This window comes from Corythoichthys intestinalis, chromosome 2 (assembly GCF_030265065.1).
Source record: "Corythoichthys intestinalis isolate RoL2023-P3 chromosome 2, ASM3026506v1, whole genome shotgun sequence".
NCBI classification, from domain to species: Eukaryota; Metazoa; Chordata; class Actinopteri; order Syngnathiformes; family Syngnathidae; genus Corythoichthys; species Corythoichthys intestinalis.
Genome location: NC_080396.1, coordinates 45,742,102 through 45,769,783, shown reverse-complemented (window position 1 = coordinate 45,769,783; position 27,682 = coordinate 45,742,102). Strand labels below are relative to the sequence as shown.

The 27,682-nt window shown below is 38.6% G+C and overlaps 1 protein-coding gene across 7 annotated transcripts in view; it reads right to left on the bottom strand.

The window, feature by feature from the left end:
* Positions 1 to 22,063, bottom strand: part of dmd (dystrophin) — a 283,797-nt gene extending 261,734 nt beyond the window's left edge. For 6 of the 7 annotated variants that reach the window (XM_057829988.1, XM_057829990.1, XM_057829989.1 and 3 more), the window contains exon 1: positions 21,805 to 22,062. In XM_057829988.1, the coding sequence (XP_057685971.1) occupies positions 21,805 to 21,886 (82 nt within the window). In that variant the 5' untranslated portion in view covers positions 21,887 to 22,062. Of the gene's footprint in view, positions 1 to 21,804 lie in introns of all 7 variants that reach the window. The other variant, XM_057829994.1, reaches the window with a different exon arrangement.
* Between the last annotated feature and the right edge of the window lie 5,619 nt (positions 22,064 to 27,682).

The following is a 27,682-nucleotide window of genomic DNA, read 5'->3' as shown; positions in this document are numbered from 1 at the left end:
GGATCCAATGCAAAATCTCTGTAATAGAAAAGATAATAGCACCGAAGTAGATTATTGTTAGCATTCGAAATTTTTACTTTGTATTATTTGTTTGTAAAATATGTTGCTCACTGAAAAGACAACAATATTTAGTTCCCAGTGAGATGCAGTGCAGTCATACAACATCCCTTAAAATTATTCAAGTGTGAACTAAACCTTACTTGTAAAGATGGCAATTCCTTTAAGAATTTATCCAAATGTCCAAAAAGTGACTTTAATTATAGCTATTTCTTGTGCATAGTACACTTTCACATAATATATGCACCCTCAAAATCACCCTTGACAAATCACCAACAAATGTTATTGAGATTGGTCAATTGAATCCATTGAAACAGGCTGCAACGACATACAGTGTATCACAAAAGTGAGTACACCCCTCGCATGTCTGCAGATATTTAAGTATATCTTTTCATGGGACAACACTGACAAAATGACACTTTGACACAATGAAAAGAAGTCTGTGTGCAGCTTATATGAAAGAGGTAACTTATTTTCCCCTCAAAATAACTCAAAATATAGCCATTATATCTAAACCCCTGGCAACAAAAGTGAGTACACCCCTTAGAAAGCACGCCTGTCTCATCAGACCACAGGACATGGTTCCAGTAATCCAGGTGCTTTGTTGACATGTCTTCAGCAAACTGTTTGTGGGCTTTCTTGTGTACCGTCTTCAGAAGATGCTTCCTCCTGGGGTGACAGCCATGCACACCAATTTGATGTAGAGTGTGGCGTATGATCTGAGTACAAACAGGCTGACCCCCCACCTCTTCAATCTCTGCAGCAATGCTGACAGCACTCCTGTAACGAGGCACACGACATTTTGGGGGGAAAATGATAAGCAGTACTCAATTTGGACGTTTAGGGATGTACATAGTTTCTAAGGGGTGTACTCACGTTTGTTGCCAGGGGTTTAGATATTAATGGCTATATTTTGAGGGGAAAATAAATTACTCTATTATATAAGCTGCACACAGACTACTTTTCATTGCGTCAAAGTGTTATTTTGTCAGTGCTGTCTCATGAAAAGATATACTTAAATATCTGCAGAAATGCGAGGGGTGTACTCACTTTTGTGATACACTGTAAATGGGAACGCTGGACATCTCTGTGTATCTTCCACCAGTGGCCAAGTCCCACACACAAAATGAATTTATCATTACAAGGCACGAATGGTTTAGTTGAAAAAAAAAAAAAAAAAATCTACATGGTAGCAAGTGCTGTATTTGTTAAAACCCAGAAAATTACAAATTCTCTCTGTAATATGAACAACTGTACCAACTGTATAAGAGTAGTGAATTACTGTCAAGAGACCTACTACAGCACCCCCCCCCCCCCACACACACACACACCCAATGCCCCCACACACCCTTATTCACTCTCTCTTACTTATTCTTGCAATGGAAAAACGGAAGCCATTTGCAGACTATTAAAATAATTTATTACAATTCTCACTATTCCCTTAATTAAAATTCACTTATCTCAGTTGGGGACTCAGGAGCTAAGCCATTAAGGAGACAGTTTTCTATTGAGTCCGTATGTAGGTTGATGTGTGTGTGTGTGTGGGGGGGGGGGGGGGGGGGGGGGGGGGCTTGCGGTCTCTGGATGAACTGATGCTATTTGATGACTAAAAATTATTGGCCAGTATGAATGTGGGTGTGAGGGGTTGTTTATCTATATGTGCCCTGTGATTGACTGGCTACCAGTTTAGGGTTTACACCAGACATGTCCAAAGTCCGGCCCGGGGGCCAAATGCGGCCCGTGGTCAGATTTCACCCGGCCCCCAGCCTCTGTCATAAAATCAAAAATGTCTGGCCCTTACACAGACTTAATAAATTGGTCAGCAGTACTGCAACCAGCATATGCTTGCTCACGAAATGCTGCTCCTCATTTACCCACTAAAAGGCAGCAGCACTTTAACCCTTTATTGCCAAATGTCACATTTGATACACCTAATATTTCATGATTTTGAGACTACTTTAGAATTTTGACATTTCTTTTTGGCAAAAAAAAAAAAACAATGGATGCAAGTCAACACATGCATTTGCAGGTTCTATGAGGGAAAAAAAACATGATTTAGCACGAGTTATGGATATTAGAGCGCTTATTACACATATTCATTTTGACTTTTCTTTTTACAAATTTGAAAAAATGGTTTCATTAGGACCTTATTTTTCAAATTTTGGGATTCTCTGATAATTGCTTCATGTTGCAGGTATTAAAGGGCTAAGCAACATGACCCAGTGTGACCCATTACTTCCATTTTCTAAAATGGCGAAAATCAAAAAAAAAAAGAAAGTTGACGGTGACGGCCGACGCTTCAAGGATAGGTGGAAATTGGACTATTTCTTCACTAAAATACGCTAGAACCGTGTCTCCCTCATTTGCAAAGAGACTGTCGCTGTTTTTAAAGAATTTAATATGAGGTGATATTACCAAACAAGACATGCTGACATGTACAAGACTACAGGAAAGATACGTAGCGAGAAATTGAAGCAACTTGAAGCTAGATTAATTTCACAGCAGCAGTATTTCGCATGAGCCCGAGAGTCGAAAGAGAACGCCACAAAGGCTAGTTGTAAGATTGTTAAAATTATTCAGTTTAAAAAAATAATAAAGCAAATGTGTCACACTGAATGGTTCGCTAAAATTGGCTTCAATACTGTATATTGTTCTACGTAAAGGACGTCAGCCAAGGCTGGCCCCCCCACATTTTTACCGCACCAAATCTGGCCCCCTTTGCAAAAAGTTTGGACACCCCTGGTTTACACTGACTGCCTCCTGTCCAAAAGCAGCTGTGAGGGGCCCGGAACACGATATGGAGAAGAAAACTGATGGAAACTCGAAATTAAAAGACAATTATAGAGGTTAATATTTGCAGTGTCTTTTCCTTGCTCCAGTGAGAATCAGCTGACATTCCAAACCAGCTAACCCACATTTCAGTTCTTGCTCAATGTTGGACCTCTGATTTTTTTGCTTGCAAGGTTTTTATCATTTCAAGTATGCATCGGTGTATGAAGTACTCTTTTTTTTTTTTTTTTTTTTTTTAAGTAAAAGTACAGATACAGGGGCAAAGAAAATACTTAAGTTAAAGTATAAATATCTAAGAAATTTTAAAAAATCAACTAAAAGTACAAAAGCACTTGGTTTAAAATTTACAAGTGAAAAGTAAAAGTATTTTCTCTTGATGCAAAAATGTGCCCACCACCTCAAGAGTGCGCAGCACCCACCTGAAGGCATGCTGCTCTCACTGTTGGATTTTATTGGTCAATATCTTGTTCACCTGCCCAATCTTGCTTGTACCCATGTTGCTGCCGCTAGGGTTTATAGATAACTAAACTATCAGTTCACAATTAGAAAAAAAGTCATGTGTAACAAAGGCAACAATTTGTAAAGTAGTGGAGTTAAAAGTACAGATACGTGCTGTAAAATGTAGTGAAGCAAAAGCAAAAAGCAAAGTTCATATTTGTACTCAAGTAAAGTACAGATACGCCAAAAAATATAACGAAATACTTTTACTTCGTTACATTCCACCACTGCATCGGTGTACTATAACAGTGGTCCCCAACCTTTTTTGCACCACGGACCAGTGTAATGTGGGCCTTTTCACGGACCGGCAATGCGTGGCAGAAAATGACAGTAAATATGAAATAACACGTCAAGGCTAAAAATGAATTTATTTATTTATTTATATAGCACAATTCAACACAAGGCAATTCAAATTAATATTAAGTGCAGGGAAAATGTCACTCACCATACACTGAATCAAGCATAATAAGTTCTTCTCCAGTCGTGAAAGGTCTCTTAGCTTTAGCAATACGGTTCGCCATGAGGTGTGATAGTCTCAGTGCATTTGCTTTTGTTGCATTGTTTGCTAGCTTTTAGCCACATAAAATGCAGAATGGTTGTAGGCTCCTCTTCTGGCTCAGCAGGTAAAAAAGCTGTAAAAAGACATCGCCGCCCACAGCACACACCCAACAGCAGCTAAAGTTACTGTTTACGTTGACTGGCGCTGGGCTGCTATAGGTGTGCAAACACCGTAGTAATTGCGGCCAATCACTAGATGGTGACCTATACAAATCCTTACTCAGATTAATCTATAGATTAGACAGGGATATCGTTACCGGTCAATGGCCCAGTGGTTGGGGACCACTGTACTATAAAAGTATTGATTTAAATTGGTGATTTGAGAAGTGTTGCAGTTAGACTTTGAGTCATTCATTTATTCATCTATCACTCGTGCATCAGAGTTGAACGGGATTCAATTGCCAAATGATTAAGTAACATCAAAGTGCCAAGCTTAAGCTTTTAATGAGCAAAAAATATTGAATCGAGCTTATATTCCTAAATTGAAATGTCTGTTTCTGATCAATCTTTAAACCTTTACAATGTCTTCCTTGCTAAATCACAATGCTTTACAGGCACGTTTGACAAATTAGATTTACCAATGCATTACAGTTTGTTTTGAAGTATATTTTGACAAAAGAAAAACATTTTAGAAATAAGGCTCCTGAGTTGCGGTGGGATATCCAGGTTGCCTCCTGGCTCCAGTCACTAGGGCATCTTTATTGTGTGATCAATGCATGCATTTTGGCTGGTGGAATTCAATTCAATTCAATTCAATTCAATAAACTTTATTTATCCCTTGGGAGAGTTTCCTCAGGGAAATTAGTTTCCAGTGCCCATAACAACACAGCAGCAAAGATAAAAATTACAAGGTGCCGGATAGTAAAAAAGTGCTAGAGTAAAAGGGATTAAAAACATGAAATACATTTAAAAATGAAATAAGTACAAATGCTACTAATTAAGAGGTAAAATATAAGGAATAATAACAGGCTAATAACACCAGGCGGACACTAGCGGAAGGACCAAGTTACAGAAGTGCTAAAGTGTTAATAGTGAAGTATTGTCCCTCCCCCTCCCACCTAAAGTCGAGTTGTGGAGCTTGATAGCTCGTGGGACAAAGCAGTCTCTCAGTTTGTTAGTTCTGCACCTGGGGAGGAGCAGCCTATTGCTGAACGAGCTCCTCTGTGTACGGATGACAGCGTGTAGAGGGTGACTGGAATTGTTCATAATAGCCAGGAGTTTTTTTCATCGATCTCCTCTCTACCACTGACACCAGAGTGTCTATGGTCATGCCGACCACAGAGCCCGCGGGGAATGATCCCCAGTCTAGGTGGAGTGATTTCAATTGAGCGCAATGGCAAAAACCCGAGGGACAATTGGGAGAAGTACTTATCCAAAATGAGCTAGAAGCAAACAAATTAACAAAAAAATCCATCATACTGAAAAATATGATTTCTATGTACAGTAATATAGAATCATTCAATAGTCAATACTAAAAATAATATACAATATGATGATGGCGAAATTTGAACATTCCAGGACATTTAGAACTGTCAATTAGTATTCAGAACACTGACTTGAGTCATTTATTGTGCTCAGGGTGCCATCCTACTGCTTCTTTAAAGACCATGTAAACTGAATTTCTTTCTAATACTTGTAGTATGTTTGAGGATAATTGAAGACACACAAAGGCTGAAAACTACTGGAAGTAGAATCCAATTGTGACTACTGTATACAGCGGTAAAACTATACTTTTACAAGAACAATTGTTCAACCTTTTGTACAATTGTACAACAGTAATGTATATCAATACTAATTGTGACGTGTGCTGTCAGTAATTTTTGTTTTAGGACATATAGATAAACCCTCCAAAATGTGACTCAGGTCCCTGTGGCAAGAAAAGTCAGCAAAATAGGTTGACTAATTAATATCGGCTTCAAATGAGTCGCACCTTTGCCTGAAAATTAAATAAAATCCAATTAAATAAAGACCACCATCTTTTATATTCTTCAATTTATTTGACATGTGACACGTTCCCAGCAAACAGATAGACTACGGATGTCCATGAGCAATTCTCAGGCTATGAGATAAACAGGACCTAGGGCAGCAGCTATTGAATATTTTTTAGAACTGTATACTCTCTTAATAAATTAAAGCATTTGATAATAATCGGTTTGCATTACTGAACACTTGCCTGTAAGGTACAGGTATTAATTATGTCCAATGGCGTACCGCATGCAGGCTATTTTTAGACCGTGACGTCACATCGTAAAGCGGAAGTAAAGCCGAAGTGGGACATTATAGACCCGCCCTCGCATAGACTCAACGTAAAAAGTGCTACTTTTCGCCGGTAATCTTTCAAAAACGAACATGCCGATCACGCATTGCTTTTTTTGGAACTTGTAGAAACGATTCTAGACATTACGACCATGAAGGATGTTGTCTTCATACATTCCCGGAAACCAAAAACTCGGGAGGAAAAAATGTGAAAACCGAATCAACTTGCGCGGACTTTAACACCAGCTCGGCGAATCCATTCACGTTTCATATGCAGTAAACATTATGTTGGGTTGGCATGGTCTTTCAGAGGACAAAGAGGTAAGCCATTTTTATATTTTTACTTAATTTTTTTAGCGTAACGTTGTGCCGTACTGCTTCTGTCTGACAATTAATGACCTGAAAAAAATTACAATGGTATCTGACTGCCACTGTTACCGTTTCTGTTATACATATATATATATATAAAAAACAACTTTAGTAAGGGGGAAGTGTAAATAAATTATAGGATTAAGATGTGTTATCAATGAAAACATTAAAAGTGTTCGTTGGCTGTCACTGAGTGGCATTTGCGATCGCTACACAAAGCTAACTAAATTACCCCCAGGAACGGTAAGGGACGTAGGACAACCAGAGGATATATAAGAAAGACAGGGCTGATGGTAAAGGATAGCTTGTTGAAACCGGAGAATGTCATTGTCAGTCGCGTCGATAAAAAAAAGCTAAAGCTATGCTTACGTTGGCTCGTTTTTTTCGTCTTTTTCAGCCTTCGACACTAAAGCCATCTTTTTAACTGAACATTTTTATGTTCTTCCACATCTATGCCAGTCAATTTGGCACCAGGCACATCATTTTCGGAGAGAATTGGTAGGTTTAGCGCTGTAAACATCTCCTTCGTACATGATTTCCATTCATTTCCTATAGGGAATGGGACGTACTACGTCATTGTTTGGACGCGCCTCCATGCTGGCAATATGTTCACTTCCGGGCCGGCAGACTCAATGCGGATTGTAACGTGTGGTCGTGCTAAGCTAACTCTTTCGGTGTTTTAGAAAGAAATTATGTGTGTGTATTGTTGTGTTACCGGGTGCAACAGCTTCTCCTACGACTAAAAAAAGGGCGAGGAAAACTGGACTCACTTTTCACCGTTTTCCTGCATGGAGGACCAAATATCAGATCACGAAGGCACGACGGATGGCTGGGGCGCAGCGGTTCGTTGGAAAAGCATTTCTCTTGATCATATTTCTGCTGGAATGAGAGTGTATTCCCCTCATCTCTACTCTTGTAAGTTGAACGATTTATCCGTTTTGGTTTCAATACGGTTTTTTTGGTTTTTTTTACTGTTGTGTAAATCTGCCTCGGTAGCAATGCTAACCTTCTCCTCCTCCTCACCTACCTGTTGTGTTACTAGGAAAACCTGCATATGAAATGCTGACAACACATCCCGATTGGTCACCATATCTCTTCTTGGGTTATTCTGAGGTCAAGCGCACCACATCGGAGCGTTATGAGAGGTTGGAAAGGCGAAGAGTGCACGCTGAAACTTCAGTTTGCTCTGCTCTTACAAACACGATCCCAAGTGTTGTTGTGAAAAGTCAATAAAATATGAATACCAAAACATGACTTGAACAACTTCTTGACAAACTGTAACTGCTTGTTGTTTACTTCAGGTCTTCATAATAAACAGGTGTAATAATTACAAAGTCAGGTGACTTAATTTTGTTATTCTATTTGGAATATGCATTGACAATTTTTGGACAGTGTTGTAGACAAGAACTAGGACTGATAAGTTGCAATAGATTTATTTCAAGTAATGCAATTTCTCCAATACGATATTTGAATTGACAGTTTAAAATCTTTAAATTAGTGCAAACAAGGCCCACCCTCTGACGGTGGCAGCAAATATTATATAATTATAAGTAATACACAAATACAAGATCACAATAAACGTGTCTTTGTCAAAGCAGTTTAAAACACTATTTACTGGCCTTGGGTAAATTGCCAGACAGGATAAATATGTGCTTTAAAGTTCTTGCATTTCCATTTTAAGTATTGCAAGTACTAGTCTCCAACACAGTATTTGAACTGACAGTTTAAAATCCTTTTAGTACAAAATGGCCCACACTCTGGCAGGGGGCAGCAAATATTATAATACATAATACATTATAAAAAGCTATATACTATATAAATACAAGATCACAACAAAACCTGTATTTTTCAAAGCAGTTAAAAAACATCCAGTGGCCTTAGGTAAATAAAGGTGTATAAATATGTACTTTACAGTTCTTGCATTTCTATTTTAGGTATTGCAACTTTTCCAACACTATTTGAATTGACAGTCTAAAGTCTACATAAGTGCAAATAAGAATATTATAATTTAAAAATGATAATAGAATATATAAATTCAACATTACAATGAAACGTGTCTTTGTCAAAGTGGTTAAAAAAAAAAAAAAAAAAAAAAAACGTCACTGGCCATAGTTAAATAGCCAGGCAGAATAAATATGTGCATTAAAGTTCTTGCATTTTCACAAGTTAAAAGCCCGCAGTTCATCGACGAGAAGGGCAGACCCAGATGGTGTCTGCTGCAGGGGCTTGTTTGAGTCCGACACAGGACAAACGGAACCACTCCATTGAACAAATTTTCTTTGTCAAATGATCCAAGAAGAGAGATGATGACCAATCGGGATGTGTTGTCAGCAGGTTTACCTAGGAACACAACAGGTAGGTGAGTCGTAGTAGGCGAGCATTGCTACCGAGGCAGATTTACACAACGGTGTAAAAAAACCAAAAACGTATTGAAACCAAAAGTGGATAAAGCGTTCAACTTACAAGAGTAGAGATGACAGGAACACACTCTCATTCCAGCAGAAATATGATCATAAATGCTTTTCCGACGAACCGCTGCAATCCAGCCATCCGTCGTACCTTCGTGATCTGATATTTGGTCCTCCATGCAGGAAAACGGTGAAAAGTGAGTCCATTTTTCCTAGCCCCTTTTTTGTCGAAGGAGACGCTGTTGCACCCGGTAACGCAACAATAAGCACCCATATTTTCTTTCTAAAACACCGAAAGAGTTAGCTTAGCACTACCACACGTTACAATCCGCATTGACTCTGCCGGCCCGGAAGTGAATCATATTGCCAGCATGGAGGCGCGTCCAAACAATGACGTAGTACGTCCCATTCCCTATTAGGGACAAACGGTCCTAGCTTTGTCCCAGCTTAGCAACGGTAGCTAATGCCATGAATATTAATGAGCGGAAGTGACGTGTTGCTTGCGGTACGCCATTGGGGTTGGTTTTGTGGCAGTATCTGTGATTTTGAGTGTATATGGCTTTAAAAGGCTTGGCTTGGCTTGGCATGGTGAGTGACATTAGCGCCAGTGAATGAGAATGTGGAGTTGCTAGACTGTTAACTGGTTGACTAGCCCAAACCTTTAATATTTTCTCTTTTTTTTTTTTAACAGATTCTTTCCTTCTAGCTTGAAGTCTTACTACCAGGTGTGTAGAATTGAATCGAGCTTGATTGATATACTGTATCGATTGGTTTTGTACAATCAAATCATAATGGTGAAAAAGCAAAACGGACCAATATCGTACTTTTAGATTTGATGTTTTATTAATAACTCTAGTTTTCAGTATAATGTCTGAAATGTTTCAGCAACAATTTTTTTTTTTAATTCTTACAATTTCATATTGCCATGGTTGAAAGGGAACCAATTGTGTAAAATGTGTACGTACATAATTACGTATTAAATCAACCGAAGCCACTTGAATTAAATTCAATGGTGGCAGAATTTGTAATACCAGAAAATATCATATCGTTGTCCAAAGAATCAATACTGTATCATATTGACTTGAAATTACTGTATTGATTTACATCCTTAGGTAGGCCTTAGGTACTACCAATTTATTACTACATTGAGTGGTGATTGAGAGGAGATTTTTTTTATGATCAAATTTTTAGGATTATCCTATTAAACAATGCAATATCAAGTGGGAGCCAATGGATGGCAGTTTCCAATGAAACGCACACAAGCAATCAATATGGAGAGTTCATCAACACCACTCTACCATTACAATACATTACAAAATATCCCTTTGGGCTACTAAAGCATTATAATCCAATTTTTCTTATTTTTCACCTTTAAAATATTCTCAACTCAACTGCATTGCATTTATACAGCAATGTCACTGGGTCTCATTTAAATGCAAAAAGAGGCACTGAGATCTCTCATATTAAGGGAGCAAAATGGAATTCTGTTGTAAGCCAAGTTCTGACAGTATCAGGTCAAGTTCATGACATCAGAGAAGATGAAGAGGACACCTTGCTGTCACACACCCCATATCGTGATGCATCATTTAACCGGACAGTCTATTGAAAGTGTTGGACCAGTTATTTTTAAAAAGATGTCATCTCTCGTCCTGGTTTCCTGTCTCAGTCTTCAAGGAGGATCCCCATCTAATTTGGAGATGGGGAGGGTGCTGTGGTGGCGCTAAAATGTAATCTACATGCTAATTATAATGCTAAAGCATGGCCATGCTTATGCTCCTCTGAGCTCAAACTTAAACCCAGAGACTGCAGACAGGAGAATTAGTACACTGGAGCTGATGAGCGATTATTTCAGACCCGCCCTGTGTGTGAACAGCAATTAACTGCAATCAGAGCTGTCCCTTTACTCCCCCACCCCACCTTTATGGCTCCTAGTCCTTACTCTCTCATCTTGGTGACAACACCTATCATCTGTTCATGTCTTGATTTTTTTTTTTCCCGTGTTCAGACTTTAAGGGATTCTATTCCGGTAGATATCAAAGATGGGTTGCATTTTGATCACAAGATTTAATTATATTTGTAAGTTGGAGGGAAAAAAAACACTGCTGCAGAATGGATCCTCTCTCATGATAAATGTAAACAAACGCTTCTGAAAATGGCACCATCTGTCCAGTTCATAAAGTACCCCCTTGTATTATATACATATATATTTATATACAGTATATACATATATATATATATATATATAGATGTGTGTGTGTATATATAGGTATGTATATATATGATGATTGTCACGCCTGACACGTCTCGCAATTTTCTTCTTGAAGCAAAATCTGTGCACTGCTCATTCTTTTTGCTGAGTTCAGCCTCCTCATCTCCACATCAGCTATTCAAACCTTCCACCTCGATCTGCCCTCCAGCCATCCGTCTCATTTCTCGGAGTCATTCCTTCAATCCCACCTTTCCATCGCTTCACTTGCATCTCCTGAATCATTGCTCTGCTTCCCGGTTTGTTTTTCATTAGCCCTGAGACACCCATTCAAAGTGGAAAGAGCATCACTGACAATAGTTTAATAATGTGATGCAGAGGATAGGTGATGAATAGATGAATGAAAACAGGACAACAATATGCAGGCGCTAGAAGCAATAAGACAAACAAATTGGTATGAAAGCAAAAAGGCAGAGATAATGGGAGGTGAGAAAAGTCAATGTGAAAGGGAAAGGGTGAGAAGGAGATTATGACGGGAAAACAAAGAAGTAACTAAAGCTCACCTCATTAAACAAATCAGGCCAATTGGACAGTGTATGACCTCAATAGATGAATCAAACATTTTTCTTTTATGATACAATATACATTAGGTCATGGTTGAAAATTTAGCAAATGACACCATAAACCTTCACCAACTATCCTGTTCAGGGTCACAGGAAGACTGACTACAGCACACGCATCATTTATAAGGTTCATATGAAAACGAACAACAGTAACCATATACAGATTTGTTCAGTGAGCGCAAACCTTTATTATGTTAAGATCAGCCACTTGACCAGTAAATGACCTATGAACCAAAGTGGATTAAAGTTTTGCGATCCAGGTTCGAAACAATGAGTCACTCACTCAAACAATTTATTTGGCAGTTTTTGAACTGGATATCCTTCCTTACGCTTACCAGCAATAATCCTGGGTTAAGAAAGCAACAGCTGGCACAGGCCAGGAATCTGTGCCTTCAGTATGAAAGGCAACAGTACTTGTTGCTAAATTACTACTGTACTGAATTAATCGAACGAATCAAAGAGATTACTCGGGAATACCTTAATACTGTACATTCATACAGTCCTCATAAGAATACACTAATATGTCAAAAAAATACACTAATATGTCAAACTGATCCCACTTCACAAGCGTCACATATTTTACATCCTGTTACGAGGCTACCGCATGCCATATCAGGTAAGACAGCTAAACACCGGTATTGTAAAGTATTGCTTCAGTTGCCCTGTCACAGCCTCATTTGATAACTTGTAGTATTTACATATATACTACATCCACAATGTTATGAAACAATTACTTAATTAAAAATACTTTTATTATACGATTCAAATTATATATTTTTTGTCTTAATTTTTATCTGATGGAATGACCTGGTCAATTTGCCTAGTTTTAAAATGAACTGAAACCTCTGACTACCTTTGAGAGGTTTGTAAACCCCAGCATTATTGGATTCTAGTCAAAGATGTATGTGAACACTAACAGTTGTTACTGGCGATAGGACTGTGCTGCCATCTTCTGGGCCAAAATCCCGTTACTTGAGTTTAACGCTAAAACGCAACCATCATCTGTTTATGATAATGGATGGAGTCAGTTGTACAGTAGATTGTTCCATTTCTGAAGTCCATGTAAGATGGAACAGTGGTGGTCCCACAATGAACATGGGAACCTTGATCCTCTCTCCTGCAGGGGCAAGTAACATCCTAAACTTGAAAATTCTCACATATTGTCAACATACATTTCTAATTTTGACCTGTTGTGGAGGCTTAAGGAATACAATCACAGTAACTCACAATCAGTAACTCACAATGTAATATATTTTGCAGTAATAACAATATGTGTTTGATACAGTGATTACGCAACAACAATCTATATACAGGTATTGGTAAGAAATATCTCCACAACACTGGTACTTGTCTGGTTAAAAAATATCTCCATAATACATCACACCAAGTGGAATGCTAGATCTTGATGGGGGCTGGGCTTGGAGTATGCAGGAACAGCTTGATATATAGAATAAGTGCCAATTTTGGAACTCAAAGATCAAACAGGGAGGGGGGGCAGAGGATAAGGCAATGCCTGAAATTCTATTTCTTCCCTCATAAAGAATGCAATCACCCAATTAACTGGGTAGAGCAGGAAATAGGATGTACTGGAAAGTTAGTGGATATCAATAAAGCGATGGGCGTGAATGGGGGGAACGGGTTAAAAGAGAGGAGAGGGAGAGAACATGGCAACCTTCCAATAAGCTATCCGATCCCGCACACTACCGCCCAACAGGGCCAGCTGACTGCTATTTACAGCATGAGATGACCCACCAGCTGTAGTTTAGGATGTGGAAGTTGATGGTATTGGTGGTGGGGGTGAGGAAAGAGAGAGTGAGTGAGACAGTCTGTCTATTCTTCTGGAGCTCACCCAATCGTAAGCCATTCAAGGACTTTCAGTATTTACAACATCTAAAAGAGGACCTCAAGCCTCATCTCATTACAATTTCAGGGATTCGGTGTCCACCTAGACATCACTGCATTCATTTATGTGCATCCTATGTTTTTGATATACAAAAAAATAAAAAACCTAAAAACAATGAATGGCACCAAGCTAAATCCTGTTCATTTGACCCTTCATTTCAAAACCATTTGCAGAAATGAGTTATTTTTGCACAACTCTAGCGCAACAAATGGTGATCAAAACATAACTTAGCACTTTATCTTTTATCTAGTGCTGTCAAATTTATCGCGTTAACGGGCAGTAATTAATTTTTAAAATTAATCACGTCAAAATACTTGACGCATTTAACGTATGCGCGGAATGACCCGCTCATGCATTGCCTCAAACAGATTACAATGACACCGTTTTTTGCACATTGAGAGCTAAGAGGCAGAGAAAGGCGAGTGGACACAGGTGTTCAATGGACCGCGCCGTTTATTGGCATAAGCTTTGGCAACTCCTTCACAACAAACATAAGTATCATTTAGTGAAAGCACAACAAAAATAATATTCCTATTTCTCAAAAAATAATGTTAATTCCCATTCAAAATAGCTATGCAAAATACACATAAAACTTACTCAGACTTTGGTCAAACTCTACTCAAACATTACGTTTATTTCAACAAATACACTGGATGGCAATATTTAGTCACAATATACAAACTATCAGAGGTGTCGTACGTTGTGAAGCCATCACTCAAATGACTGTGAAGTACAATAGAAACGGGGAACTACGGCGTCAGTCGAGGGACAAAACACACTTATTGGCTTGATATCTAAGTAATTTAAAACTCGCCACCTTGACACCTTGTGGTGTATTTCAATCACTACCTTACGTAGCTAAAGACACTGTGAGAGAACAGCAGGGTGCCCATGAGACGTCACCGCTCAGCGACATCAACAATGGCAAGCTACTAGTTTATTTTTTCCATTGAAAATTTTAGCAATTTTATTAAAACAAAAACATTAACAGGGGTTTTAATGTAAAATTACTATAACTTGTACTAACATTTATCTTTTAAGAAGTTCAAGTCTTTCTATCCGAGGATCACTATAACAGAAAGAATGTGAATAATGTTAATGCCATCTTGTGGATTTATTGTCATAATAAACAAATACAGTACTTATTTACAGTATGTTGAATGTATACAGTGCTGCTCGAAAGTTTGTGAACCCCACAGCGATGGTCAGATTTTTTGTAAAAAAAACTAAAATAACCTTATTAAATGTTAAGTTATACCCAAATCCACAATACTGACATTCCAAATAATGGACTGAAACAAAAGAAATAGTTATATTGTCATTCTTTATTTAACAAAAGTGGTTGATTTAAGAAAAACTCAGATATCATGTGTGCAAAAGTATGTGAACCCCTTCAGTTAATAGGATATTGCGCCTCCTTTTGCAGAGATTACCTCAACCAAACGGTTTCTGTAGTGACTAATCAGCCTCTCACATCTACTTTGGGGGATTTTTGCCCATTCTTCCTTGCAGAACGCAGTCAGTTGAGAGAGGTTTGATGGGCGTCTGGCATGAACTGCTCGCTTCAGGTCCCGCCACAGCATTTCAATGGGATTTAGGTCAGGACTTTGACTGGGCCAGTCCAGAACACGAATCTTCTTCTTTTTCAGCCATTCCTTGGTTGTATTGCTGGAATGCTTTGGATCATTATCATGTTGCATGATCCACCTTCTGCCAAGCTTTAACTTCAAAACAGATGGCGTCAGGTTATGTTCTAGGATTTGACAATATTCCTCAGAATTCATGATTCCCTGGACTATGTGGAGTTGTCCAGGTCCTGAGGATGAAAAGCAAGCCCAGATCTTGACATTCCCACCTCCATGCTTCACTGTTGGGAGAAGGTTCTTTTGGTGGTATGCAGTGTTGACTTTTCGCCAGACATGGCGGTTTTGGTTGTGACCAAACAGTTCAATTTTGCACCTACATCAGTTGATGAAAACTCTTTTTAATTTAGTCTCGACAACACAACTGTTAAAAAAACAAAAAAAAACTACTGAATTGATTGATTAGGAAATCAGGTTGAAATAATAGAAAATTCCAAAATGTTGAGGGGGTTCACAAACTTTTGAGCAGCACTGTATATCCGTCTTGTGTCTTATCTTTCCATTCCAACAATAATTTCCTGAAGAATATGTCATATTTTAGTGATGGTTTGAATTGAAATGAATTACGATTAAATATTTTTTAAACTGAGATTAACTCAATTAAAAATTTTAATTGTTTGACAGCCCTACTTTTATCGTTGTTGGAGATAATGTATACGCCAAGAAATTAGTGGTGTAACAATGTATCAATATGGTGATATATCGCAATACTTTATATCCCAATAAGTTATTGATAAACTCCTGCAATGAATCGATATATCATTTTACAAAAGGGACACTGATAAATAAATGCAACTTAAATTTTCCACTACTAAAGTGTCTGTTTAATAACTCAATTGTTTACAACAATGTTGCAATAATATACCGTAGTGCTACTGTCTTAATTTCCAAAAATGCACTGAAATATTGTATGCTGCTTTCAGACATAATTTTCAGAAACATTACCGGGTACTGTGGCTCACTACCTACCCGGGTAATGGCTTTCAGACATGGAGAAATGTAGTGGTACTTACCCGGATCAGCGGTTTTCAGAAATAAGGAAAAGTAGCTGTATTCACCTGCCTCGACAGCTTCATATGCAGAATACGACTCTGGTATGAAGTCATGTCTGTTTACTTTTTTTTTTTAGATTCTGCTGAAGAAATCAAATTTATTACTGTACCGATCTGACCCACTCACTTGCGAGAATCACTGAACAACGACACGTTCACAATCACAACATTTATTTAAAATAATAATACTCTGTAATAATACAAGGAAAACATGCTGTGAACTGCCTTTGCTTAGTCCTGCGACATCCCATTCAACGGTCAACAGTCTCTTCCAAAGTCCTAAAATCGGCGAACAGTTGTCTGATCTAATTGGTTAAGTTAGTTAAAAGGTTATTAGTATACATTTTGTCAAATGTTGTTTCGTATTAAAGTAAAATGAACAAATGTAGTGTGATATGATAGCTATGTCATCAGACTCTGTGCTCTGACACGGTATATAACCTGCACTCAGCATTCAGACACAATGCCACCCAAGAAATTTCGAAACAGTTGATTAGGTCGTGACGTGCTAAAGTTCTGGGTGATGTCCACAACTCAGGTAAATAAAGGAACATTACTTTGGCGTATGTGCGAAAAAGTCTGGGAGGAAGACAGTAGTTTTTGACAGATTGTCTGTGAAAGTGCAAAAAATAAAACATACAGTGTACAGTATACGGTATATGTTTTGTTTTTTTTTGTTTTTTAATTTCCACTCAGAAATAGCAACTGTAATAGTTGTATTGTAGACTATTGTAGGTTGATTTCTTGACTAATGTATTGATAATTGTTGCATGACCATATAGTGAGTCATGTATCGCAAATCGTATTGTAAGGTGCCCAGAGGTTCCCTACAAGAAATGTGTACAGAATGTTCAAAAGGTCACAATGCACTTCCTTTTTTTCTATTTTGTTTGCATGATCATTTGGAAGACGTTAGGTAGGCCTGCACAATATACCGTTTGAACAACGGCATTGCGATGCACGCATGCGCAATAGTTCCATCGCAGAACATGCAATTGTCGTTGTTTTTTTTAAACACATTTTTGTTTTGCTTCATAAAACCAGTAATATTATACAGTGGGGCAAATAAGTATTTAGTCAACCACCAATTGTGCAACTTCTCCTACTTGAAAAGATTAGAGAGGCCTGTAATTGTCAACATGGGTAAACTTCAACCATGAGAGACAGAATGTGAAAAAAACCCCAGAAAATCACACTGTTTGATTTTTAAATAATTTATTTCCAAATTACAGTGGAAAATAAGTATTTGGTCACCTACAAACAAGCAAGATTTCTGGCTGTCAAAGAGGTCTAACTTCTTCTAACGAGGTCTAACAAGGCTCCACTCGTTACCTGTATTAATGGCACCTGTTTTAACTCATTATCAGTATAAAAGACACCTGTCCACATCCTCAGTCAGTCACACTCCAAACTCCACTACATGGCCAAGACCAAAGAGCTGTCGAAGGACACCAGAGACAAAATTGTAGACCTGCACCAGGCTGGGAAGACTGACTCTGCAATAGGTAAAACGCTTGGTGTAAAGGAATCAACTGTGGGAGCAATTATTAGAAAATGGAAGACATACAAAACCACTGATAATCTCCCTCAATCTGGGGCTCCATGCAAGATCTCACCCCGTGGCGTCAAAATGATAACAAGAACAGTGAGCAAAAATCCTAGAAACACTCGGGGGGACCTAGTGAATGACCTACATAGAGCTGGGACCACAGTAACAAAGGTTACTATCAGTAACACAATGCGCCGCCAGTGATTCAAATCCTGCACTACCAGACGTGTCCCCCTGCTGAAGAAAGTACACGTCCAGGCCCATCTGCGGTTCGCTAGAGAGCATTTGGATGATCCAGAAGAGGACTGGGAGAATGTGTTATGGTCAGATGAAACCAAAATGTAAAAATTGGTAGAAACACAGGTTCTCGTGTTTGGAGGAGAAAGAATAGTGAATTGCATTCGAAGAACACCATACCTACTGTGAAGCATGGGGGTGGAAACATCATGCTTTGGGGCTGTTTTTCTGCAAAGGGACCAGGACGACTGATCTGTGTAAAGGAAAGAATGAATGGGGCCATGTATCGCGAGATTTTGAGTGAAAATCTCCTTCCATCAGCAAGGGCATTGAAGATGAGATGTGGCTGGGTCTTTCAGCATGACAGTGATCCCAAACACACAGCCAGGGCAACAAAGGAGTGGCTTCGTAAGAAGCATTTCAAGGTCCTGGAGTGGCCTAACCAGTCCCCAGATCTCAGTCCCATAGAAAATCTGTGGAGGGAGTTGAAAGTCTGTGTTGCCCAACGACTGCCCCAAAACATCACTGCTCTAGAGGAGATCTGCACGAAGGAATGGGCCAAAATACCAGCAACAGTGTGTGAAAAACTTGTGAAGAGTTACAGAAAACGTTTGGCCTCCGTTATTGCCAACAAAGGGTACATAACAAAGTATTGAGATGAACTTTTGGTTTGACCAAATACTTATTTGCCACCATGATTTGCAAATAAATTCTTTAAAAATCAAACAAGGTGATTTTCTGTTTTTTTTTCCTACACATTTTGTCTCTCGTGGTTGAGGTTTACCCATGTTGACAATTACAGGCCTCGCTAATATTGTCAAGTGGAAGAACTTGCACAATTAGTGGTTGACTAAATACTTATTTGCCCCACTGTATATATTGTATACTGTACAGCTATCTTCATCATCCACAGATGAACTCCCTTAGCCTGGATTAAATGGTATGACAGGAATACAATTTGGTCATGGTGAGACAATAAAAATTTTCCCAAACAGAGCTATTCAAGTCACCTGGTGAAAATTCTTTTAGTTTTAAAATCGCAAACCCCCAGTCTTAGTGTCAGTTTTCTCCAATATCGTACAGCCCTAACATTAGGCCAAAAGCATTTAAGATTTTAAGGCTTTTCCATTTTCGTGAACATGTCATTAAATGCTTATTGACATTACAGCAGCAGTGTTGCAAAATTGTAATCTGGCAAGAAGTTATTTTGTTCCTGAGTGAATTTCTGCTTCAGTTTGAGAACCGGCACCATGGAAAGGTTTACTTGTGGAAGCATTTACGCTCTTGTTGGCGACAATTTTGCAACCCGCATCCAATGTCAAATGGTAAGCCATGGGAAAGGGAAATTATATATGCTTATAAATATTGCCAACGTCAAATGCAAGTGGCCACAAGTGTGTCAAGATGATACCAGAAATGAAATGGAAAAATAAAGTTTATAGTGGGCGACACCTGCAGAAGATTCTGCTAATATCTCAACACTACTGTATTTGTGTGACAATTCTCACTGTAGATACAACATAAATAGTGTCCCTTGTCTGAAGGAGCACTATTGTGTTCACTGCACCCACCTTTCGACAGGTGCATGGCTTCGCTTGTGTCCTCCACATACAGTACACAAAGCATGCAGTTGTTAAATAAGTTATGGATGTTATTTCTGTGTCAACACTTGGAAGTGTAAATGTAAATTTACTATGTCATAAACTGCCTCGATTTAGCAATGCACGCCGCCAATACACGGCTCCAAGTTTCCCACAGCATTCAAAGTGCTAGGCCAAACCCAGTACAGTTTTGTTTTGCGTATGTAAAGCCAAGACAACTGAAGAAAGGACACTACGTATGCTTTGCACATACAGTATATTTCAAAAGAAATGGCGAACCACTCTTTAATCTGGTCACTTGCACCATTTTGTATTGGTTTTGTTTTTCTTCAGGATTCAGTTCTAAATTTTAAATTACAATTATATCAAACAACAATTGACTAGAAGCAGATCTGGTTGGAATGAATTTAATGAAATAACTGGATTAAATCTACTATGTAAGACTTAGATTGTACTAGATTAAAAATGATCGCCATGCTGTAATGTATTCTAAAGGCAACACACAGGTTAATTCCGTGACACAAATCATTCACATGGAGAAAAAAAATGAACATTCAATCAGTGATCTGTGGTGCAAAAAAATCGCCATGAAATATGATTTCAGGTATCTACACTTTCTTCAAGCAGTAAATAGTTTTTTGACTAATTGTTCACATTTACTACATATGAAAATAAATATCTGTATAATAAAGTCAAGTGTGGTTGAGATCAACCATAGTTTATGTATAATATATATTAGGTTTGTCAAACATCGCGTTAACGGGCGGTACTTAAATTTTTTAATTAATCACGTTAAAATATATGACGCAATTAACGCATAAACAGAATGACCCGTTCATGCGTTGCCTCAGACCGTTTACAATGACGCCGTTTTGGCACATTGAGAGCAAAAGACAAAGAAATGCGAGTGGACACAGACGTTCATTGGACCAGGCCTTTTATTGGCTTAAGCTTTGGCAGCCAATACTAACAGCCATGGTTGCCCAACTTCCCATCATGCATTTGAGCGGCGCAAGAGGCGATCTTTCTCTTACCACGCCTAATTGAACACAACGAAGAACATACTGTATACCATTTGCGGCCACCACTGACAGTCATGGTTGCCCAACTTCCCATCATGCATTTGGGCGGAGCAGTATGCGTTCTTTTTCTTAACACGCCTAGTTGGACACGACGCAGAACATACTCTATACCAATTGCAGCCACCACTGACAGTCATGGTTGCCCAACTTCCCATCATGCATTTGGGCGGAGCAGGAGAAGTACTTTTTTTAACACGCCTAATTGAACACAACGCAGAACATACTGTATACCATTTGCGGCCACCACTGACAGTCATGGCTGCCCAACTTCCAATGATGCATTTGGTCGGAACAGTTAGGTCGCTACAGTATCATTTAGTGAAAGCACAACAAAGATAATATTCCTATCCCTCAAAAAAATAATGTTCACAAAAAGAAAAGCGCTCAATGCAAAGACAACTGGCATTCTCAATCAAATAGCTATGCAAAATACACGTAAATGTTAATGATGTTAATACCATCTTGTGGATTTATTGCTATAATAAACAAATACAGTACTTATGTACAGTATGTCAAATGTTTATGTCCGTCTTGTGTCTTCTTTCCATTCCAACAATAATTTACAGAAAAATATGGCATATTTTAGAGATGGTTGGAATTGCGATTAATTACAATTAATTGATTTTTAAGCCGTGATTAACTCGATTAAAAATTTTAATCGTTTGACAGCCCAAATATATACTGTATATCTATATGGACATTTATAAAAGCAACATCCCAAATTTATTTTTTTTATGTGTAATAATATCAAAAATGTATTGTCAGTAAAATAAACCACACAATTTTAATTTTGTACCTTAGAACATGTGGTCTTAACTTTTATTACGTCAGTAAGGTATGGGAATCAGTATTTCTAGTGTGAGTTTTTAAACAAAAATTAAATTAAAAAAAAAAAACAACAACAAAAACGCCAGAAATTTAGTAAAGTAAGTAGTTTGCCTTCCAAACGCGTACACACTAATAATGCCTTACCAGAGCGACACTTGATGATCTCGCCGAATTCGTCCTCCAACACCTCGTCGCAGTAGTCCTCGGGTCGCACAGCCTCTGCCATAGGTCCACAGGGAAACCGGGTCAAAATGTGCAGTTTGGGCCAAACGAGCGGATAGTCCGAGTGAGAGCTGAATGGACGAGACTCCAGAGGCGGCAGCCACAGACTGGGTGGGAAGGAGCCGAACTCCAGACAAGACGGGGTTCGATGACGTTTGAGAAGTAGCGGTCGAGTATCTCGTCCGGCAAGATGGATCCAAACAGGTGTCCGAGAAGGGAGTGGAACAGGGTGGCGTGTGGTGGTCGCTGGAGCATTCTCATCTCGAAATAGTAAGTTGTCTGATGGGTCTCGTTGGCAGACGCCATGTTTTAAAAAAACGACACCACATTGACCACAAGGTACGTACCACCGCCAAAATATTTCTGGAATGCCAAACATTTTCCCCCTAATAATTATAGAACTTTAACCTGGATCCAAGCAGACCGTTTCCTAGTGACGTCAAACTAAGGTGATGGCTGATGTCAACCTTCCTGTAACAGTTGGGATTAAAAAATAAAAATAAAACATTGTTTAATATTCAAAAAATGAGGCTTCACTTTTTTTGGTCTCCATATTTTATGACATTTCCAAATTTGTTACAGACAACTGATTAAGCATGATTTTGACAGGGTCTCATGCAATGTTCCCTCTAATTATACATGTGTCTGAGCACACTGCGGAACACGGTGAGCAACATCAGATGTGTACACGGTGGCCACACATCAGTATCACGCCTGATCAAAACCTCGGATCATAGCAAGTTACATGCTTGTTGAACGAATGAAATTACAGCAGCAATATTCATTATTTTAATTTAAATATAATTGATTTGGCTCACTTAAAATAAAAAAGACCAAAATCTTGTTGTTCATAAGATGTGTACTATCCTATATGTGAGAGTCCTGCTTATAAATTTGTAGTGTATACAGGACAGGTTAAAAAAAAAAAAAAAAAAAAAACATAAAAAATCTCACTCAGTTTCACCGCCTCTTATGTTTGCACATACTCCAAGAGCCATTCCATTTTAAAAGAACCACATATCTTTTTTACATTGACTTGATGAGTGTAGTATCGCTTACCATTCCTTTTGCCATGATAAGGGGTTAGCATTTGCGTCTGCTAACTCTGCTGCACTGTTGTTAGCTAGCTAACTTGCATGGTGCATATGGGCAGGGCACATATGCACAACACAGTCAGTGCTACGATTGGCTGCGTAGCGCAAGTAAAGGAACTGTATCATGTTATTGGCTAGTCACCTGTCGCTCATTGAGTTACGTTGCAAAATGGTACGGAAAACTATTTATATATATTATTTATTATATTTATATAATTATATATTATATCAGTTCTAAAATAAAAAACTAATTAATACTGTAGCGCTTGCAAAAATTGGTAAAAGAATGTTGCTTTAGTAAATCAGCACAGGAGTCAGGCTCACTTTTCTCCACCAATGGGAGCGTTGCGATGGTGAATCGACACACCTATCGGCAGGGGTGAAAGAGGTTAGAATTTCTTGCCGGAACTCCCCGACGTGAAGGTCGCCACGGAGCCAGAAATTTTAGTTTTTTTTTGTTTTTGTTTTTTTTTGGGGGGGGGTTGGGGGGGTCAAAACTACTGAAATGAAAAGAAAACGGTTTTGATCAGTTATTTCTATAACACATACAAAAACTGATTTTCATTCAAAATTGTATTGTTTCAATGATTTGCAAAATAAAAGTTAACAAAAACAGCTATAACCCCAACCTCCATCTCCTAATTTTTTATTTTCCCTCATTTTCCTCACATACTAACTATATACTGTACAATCGTGATGTCAGTAACCCATCAGTGGGAGCGTTGCGTTGCAAAGGCACCAATAGGAGGGTCACACTGACAAACGTTGCTGACATTGCCAAAGAATATAATTTCCTTTATTCATTTTGAAATATATTTTATTGCTTGGAAAAACACAAGCACTGTACATCCCATGCAAATGACTTATATACATTTTATTTTGCATAAATTAAAAAATATATATACTAAAAATTAGATGCGTATTATTTTTATAAACATTATTTCCTTTGAAAGACCCGATATTGCTGGCGTTATATTTCCTGTTTGGTGCGTGCTAAACGGCAGGACTTGATCCAGCCGCAGGTTGACGGATTAGAAAATAGACCTTGTAAGTATTTTAGTTTTGATGGACCGGAGAGGACGGACTCCAGCGGAACCGGATCAGAGCTGAGCGGATCATGTGGACCACGTCCTATTGATTAAAATACAAACGTATTTGTTGCGTCGTTCGGAATGCAGAAGAGCACAGTGCACACGGAGATGTTGGAATTTCAGGGTTAGTATCTTAAAACAATGGAACTGATGCAAAATTAATTCATTGCCTGCCATTGACAACGACATGCATCCAATTCACTTAAACCAGGGGTGTCCAAACGTTTTGCAAAGGGGTTGACGTCCTTTACGTAGAACAATATATTTGAGCAAATTTCAGCAAGCCATTCTGTGTGCCACATTTGCTTTAATATTTTTTTTAAACAATAATTTCAACAATCTCACAACTAGCCTTTGTACCGTTCTCTTTCGACTCTCGGGCTCATGCGAAATACTGCTGCTGTAAAATTAAACTAGCTTCAATTTCTCACTGCGTATCTTCCCTGAAATCTTGTCGTACATGTCAGCGTGTCTTGTTTGGTAATATCGCCTCACATTGAACTCTTTAAAAACAGAGACTGTCTCTTTTCAATGAGGCAGACACAGTTGCGTATTTTAGTGAAGGAATAGTCCAATTTCCACCTATCCATAAAGCATTGGCCGTCGCAATCAACTTTTTTTTTTTGTTAATTGTTGCCATTTTAGAAAAGTGGAAGTAAAGGGTCACACGGTGTAATGTTGCTTAGAGTACTGCTGCCTTTTAGTGGGTAAATGAGGAGCAGCATTTAGGCTACTTCATATGCTGGTAGTAGTACTGCTGACCAATTTGTTGAGTCTGTGTGCGGGCCAGACGTTATTGATTTCATGACAGAGGCCGGGGGCCGGATGAAATTTGACCATGGGCCACATTTGGCCCCCGGGCAGGACTTTGGACATGTCTGACTTAAACTGAAAGGACTACAGTAGCTTTGAATGCTTATATTTCAGTGCCATTGTTTATTCGGCCCCTGCCAAAACCAAAGATTTTGACACCCCTGCTCTAAAAGGCACAGAATTCCACCCCAATTATAAAAAATATAATAGGATGAAAGATTTTAAATATACACTAATTCTAGTGTTAGGAAAAAGGTCATACCATCACCAATAATCAATAGGGCTCATCTTGTAGTCAGTTGTCAGAAATTTAGAAAAGATGTGGATGCAATCATGCAAATTCTTTCATGATGCATTTATTTTAAATTAAAGGCTTGGCCTTGTCAGGGAACGGAGGCGAGGTAGACAGGTGTTGGGCAAAAATGTTTAATTGAAATTGACAAAAAACAAAGTACAAAAAAAAAACTACATGATCAAAAAACTCTAAGGTAAACAAAAGACTGGTATCAAAACACTAAACTTAGAACTTATTTGAATGAAGGGAAAGACAAGGGCACAAAAACACGCAGGGATAGGAGGCTGACATAGACGATGTTGCAAAAAGCATTGAACAAAAACGGGGAGCTTCAATACACAGACAAGGTGTGAAGAGACAATGACGCACAGGTGAGTGACACGAGAGGAAGCAGATTGGTGGATATACACGGAGCAAGCCACAACGTGAAAACAATGGACAAGGACAAGACACACTAGGGCAAAAACAATACAGAACTCAAACCATGATAGGCCTCGTGGTGACGCTAGAGCAGTGCTTCTCAATTATTTTCTGTCACGCCCCCCCCAAGGAAGACGTAAATGTTTCGCGCCCCCCCAAACTCTCTGCCGCCACTGTAAATAGTATCATTTGTCTATAAAATTACTATTATAAATACGCATCTGCCTAACATTGTGTCCTTTTTTTCTAATAAAGAAAAAAAGTAACATAGATCAACTTATAATAAAGTATAACTTTATTATAAACATTGTTTTGTTTGTAACAGAGAAGACTTGATGTGCATCAATTTGCCTGAATTTAAAAAAAAAAAAAAAATCACATCCAAACTAAAAAATACACTCAAGGTACATTTTTGACCATTTGAAACTGAAAAATAAAATGTAATAAAATCAGTAAATAATACCAAATTAAAATTGATTAGAAACATTCACTCATGAGGACAATGTGCCAAAAAATTTGACCCAAAAAACAAATCTGAATAAAAGGGGGGGGGGGGGGGGGGGGGGAATGTCCTTGGACAGGACAGTTTTTATTTTTGCTGCTCACAGTATTTACCTCCTTTGCAATGATGTGGAGTTATTTTTCAATTAGCATGCTAACAATGCTCACTGGCTTACTGATATAACACTGACAAAGCAGGACGATTGTTGGCAATATTCGGCACGTTTTCACTGAAAAAATCAAGCGGCTTAACAATGAGATTGGGGTCTAATGTCTTTAAGTGGCGTCTTAATTGATTTGGCTTCTTGCTGTCTGCTATAATTATTTTTAGACACAGTAAACAGTGGTCTTTCATCATCACCCACTGTATTAAAAGTCAAAGCTAAAAGGCAAACGGCACGAAAAAAGCGCATTCACGGCGGCCGAGGTAGAACCGTAGGTGAGGGCAGTCGTCGTGACGATCCCAAGCCGAAAATGGCACTTCTCGGGCGGCGACGTTAGAACCGGACAAGACAGTGGGTCGCTGCGTGAGTGAGTCCGGTCGGAAAACGGCTTTCGAAAACGGCGGTGGCACACTGCTCTTCATATCTGTTGTCTGTGTGTGCTGAGTGCTCTTCCTTAGTTCAAAAATACTGCGCGCACTCTGAAAATGAGAGTGCCACTGCCACCTACTGAGTGGATGTGCAAGTACACTTTATTCCAGTACGGCAAAAAAAAAAAAAACCCCAAAAAAAACACATAAAACATGTTCCCCGAGGTCATATGCGCCCCCCCTGGCATTGCTCTGCGCCCCCCCAGGGGGGCGCGCCCCACTATTTGAGAAGTACTGCGCTAGAGGAGGGGGCAACCTGTATCATCAAGTGACTATACTGTATACTAGTATGTATTCATTAAATAAAGCAAGTAACGTTTACTTTACAACAACAAAAATATAACAATCTCTGGAGGCAAAAAGCCATTGGGGTGAAATTGACACCGAGGGTCAAATGTGTCAGTAACCCTGAGTAGAACAGGAGTGTTAAAATAAATAAATAAATAAATAAATAAATAAATAGTGATGTGTTTTCATCTTGTTTAAATGTCATTTGTGGTGTCCTTTCAGGGTCAGTGCCGGGCCCATCCTGTGCCGTATAATTTTGCTATATTCTAGTGTGCGTCAAGATTAAATACACAAGTTAAGAAATCTGCATAAACACATTCTGTTCACCAACTGTTCATAAAAGGGAATTACAATCATCCAATAAATTGGCCACCGAATTTTACTCATTTATTTTCAGATTCCAAGTAGCATTTACAGTATAAAGACGGTTAAAGCATAACTCTCCGGGGTGGGTGCAAGTTGTTGTTTGATTCAGGCAACATACAGTACACCACTCCCAACTTTAATTAAAGTTACTCTCTTATCCTAGGTAAATTAATTTATTTATGCTGTTATTTTGTGCCAATAAAACCTTTAACGTGATGCGTTGGATTGGGAGCAACTGGCGACAGAGCAACTGCACTTACTCACTCAGTCCAGCAGTGGGCAGCACAGCCTCAAGTTGATGGTAATCAAAGTGTAGTTGATTTTAAACTGACTTATAAAT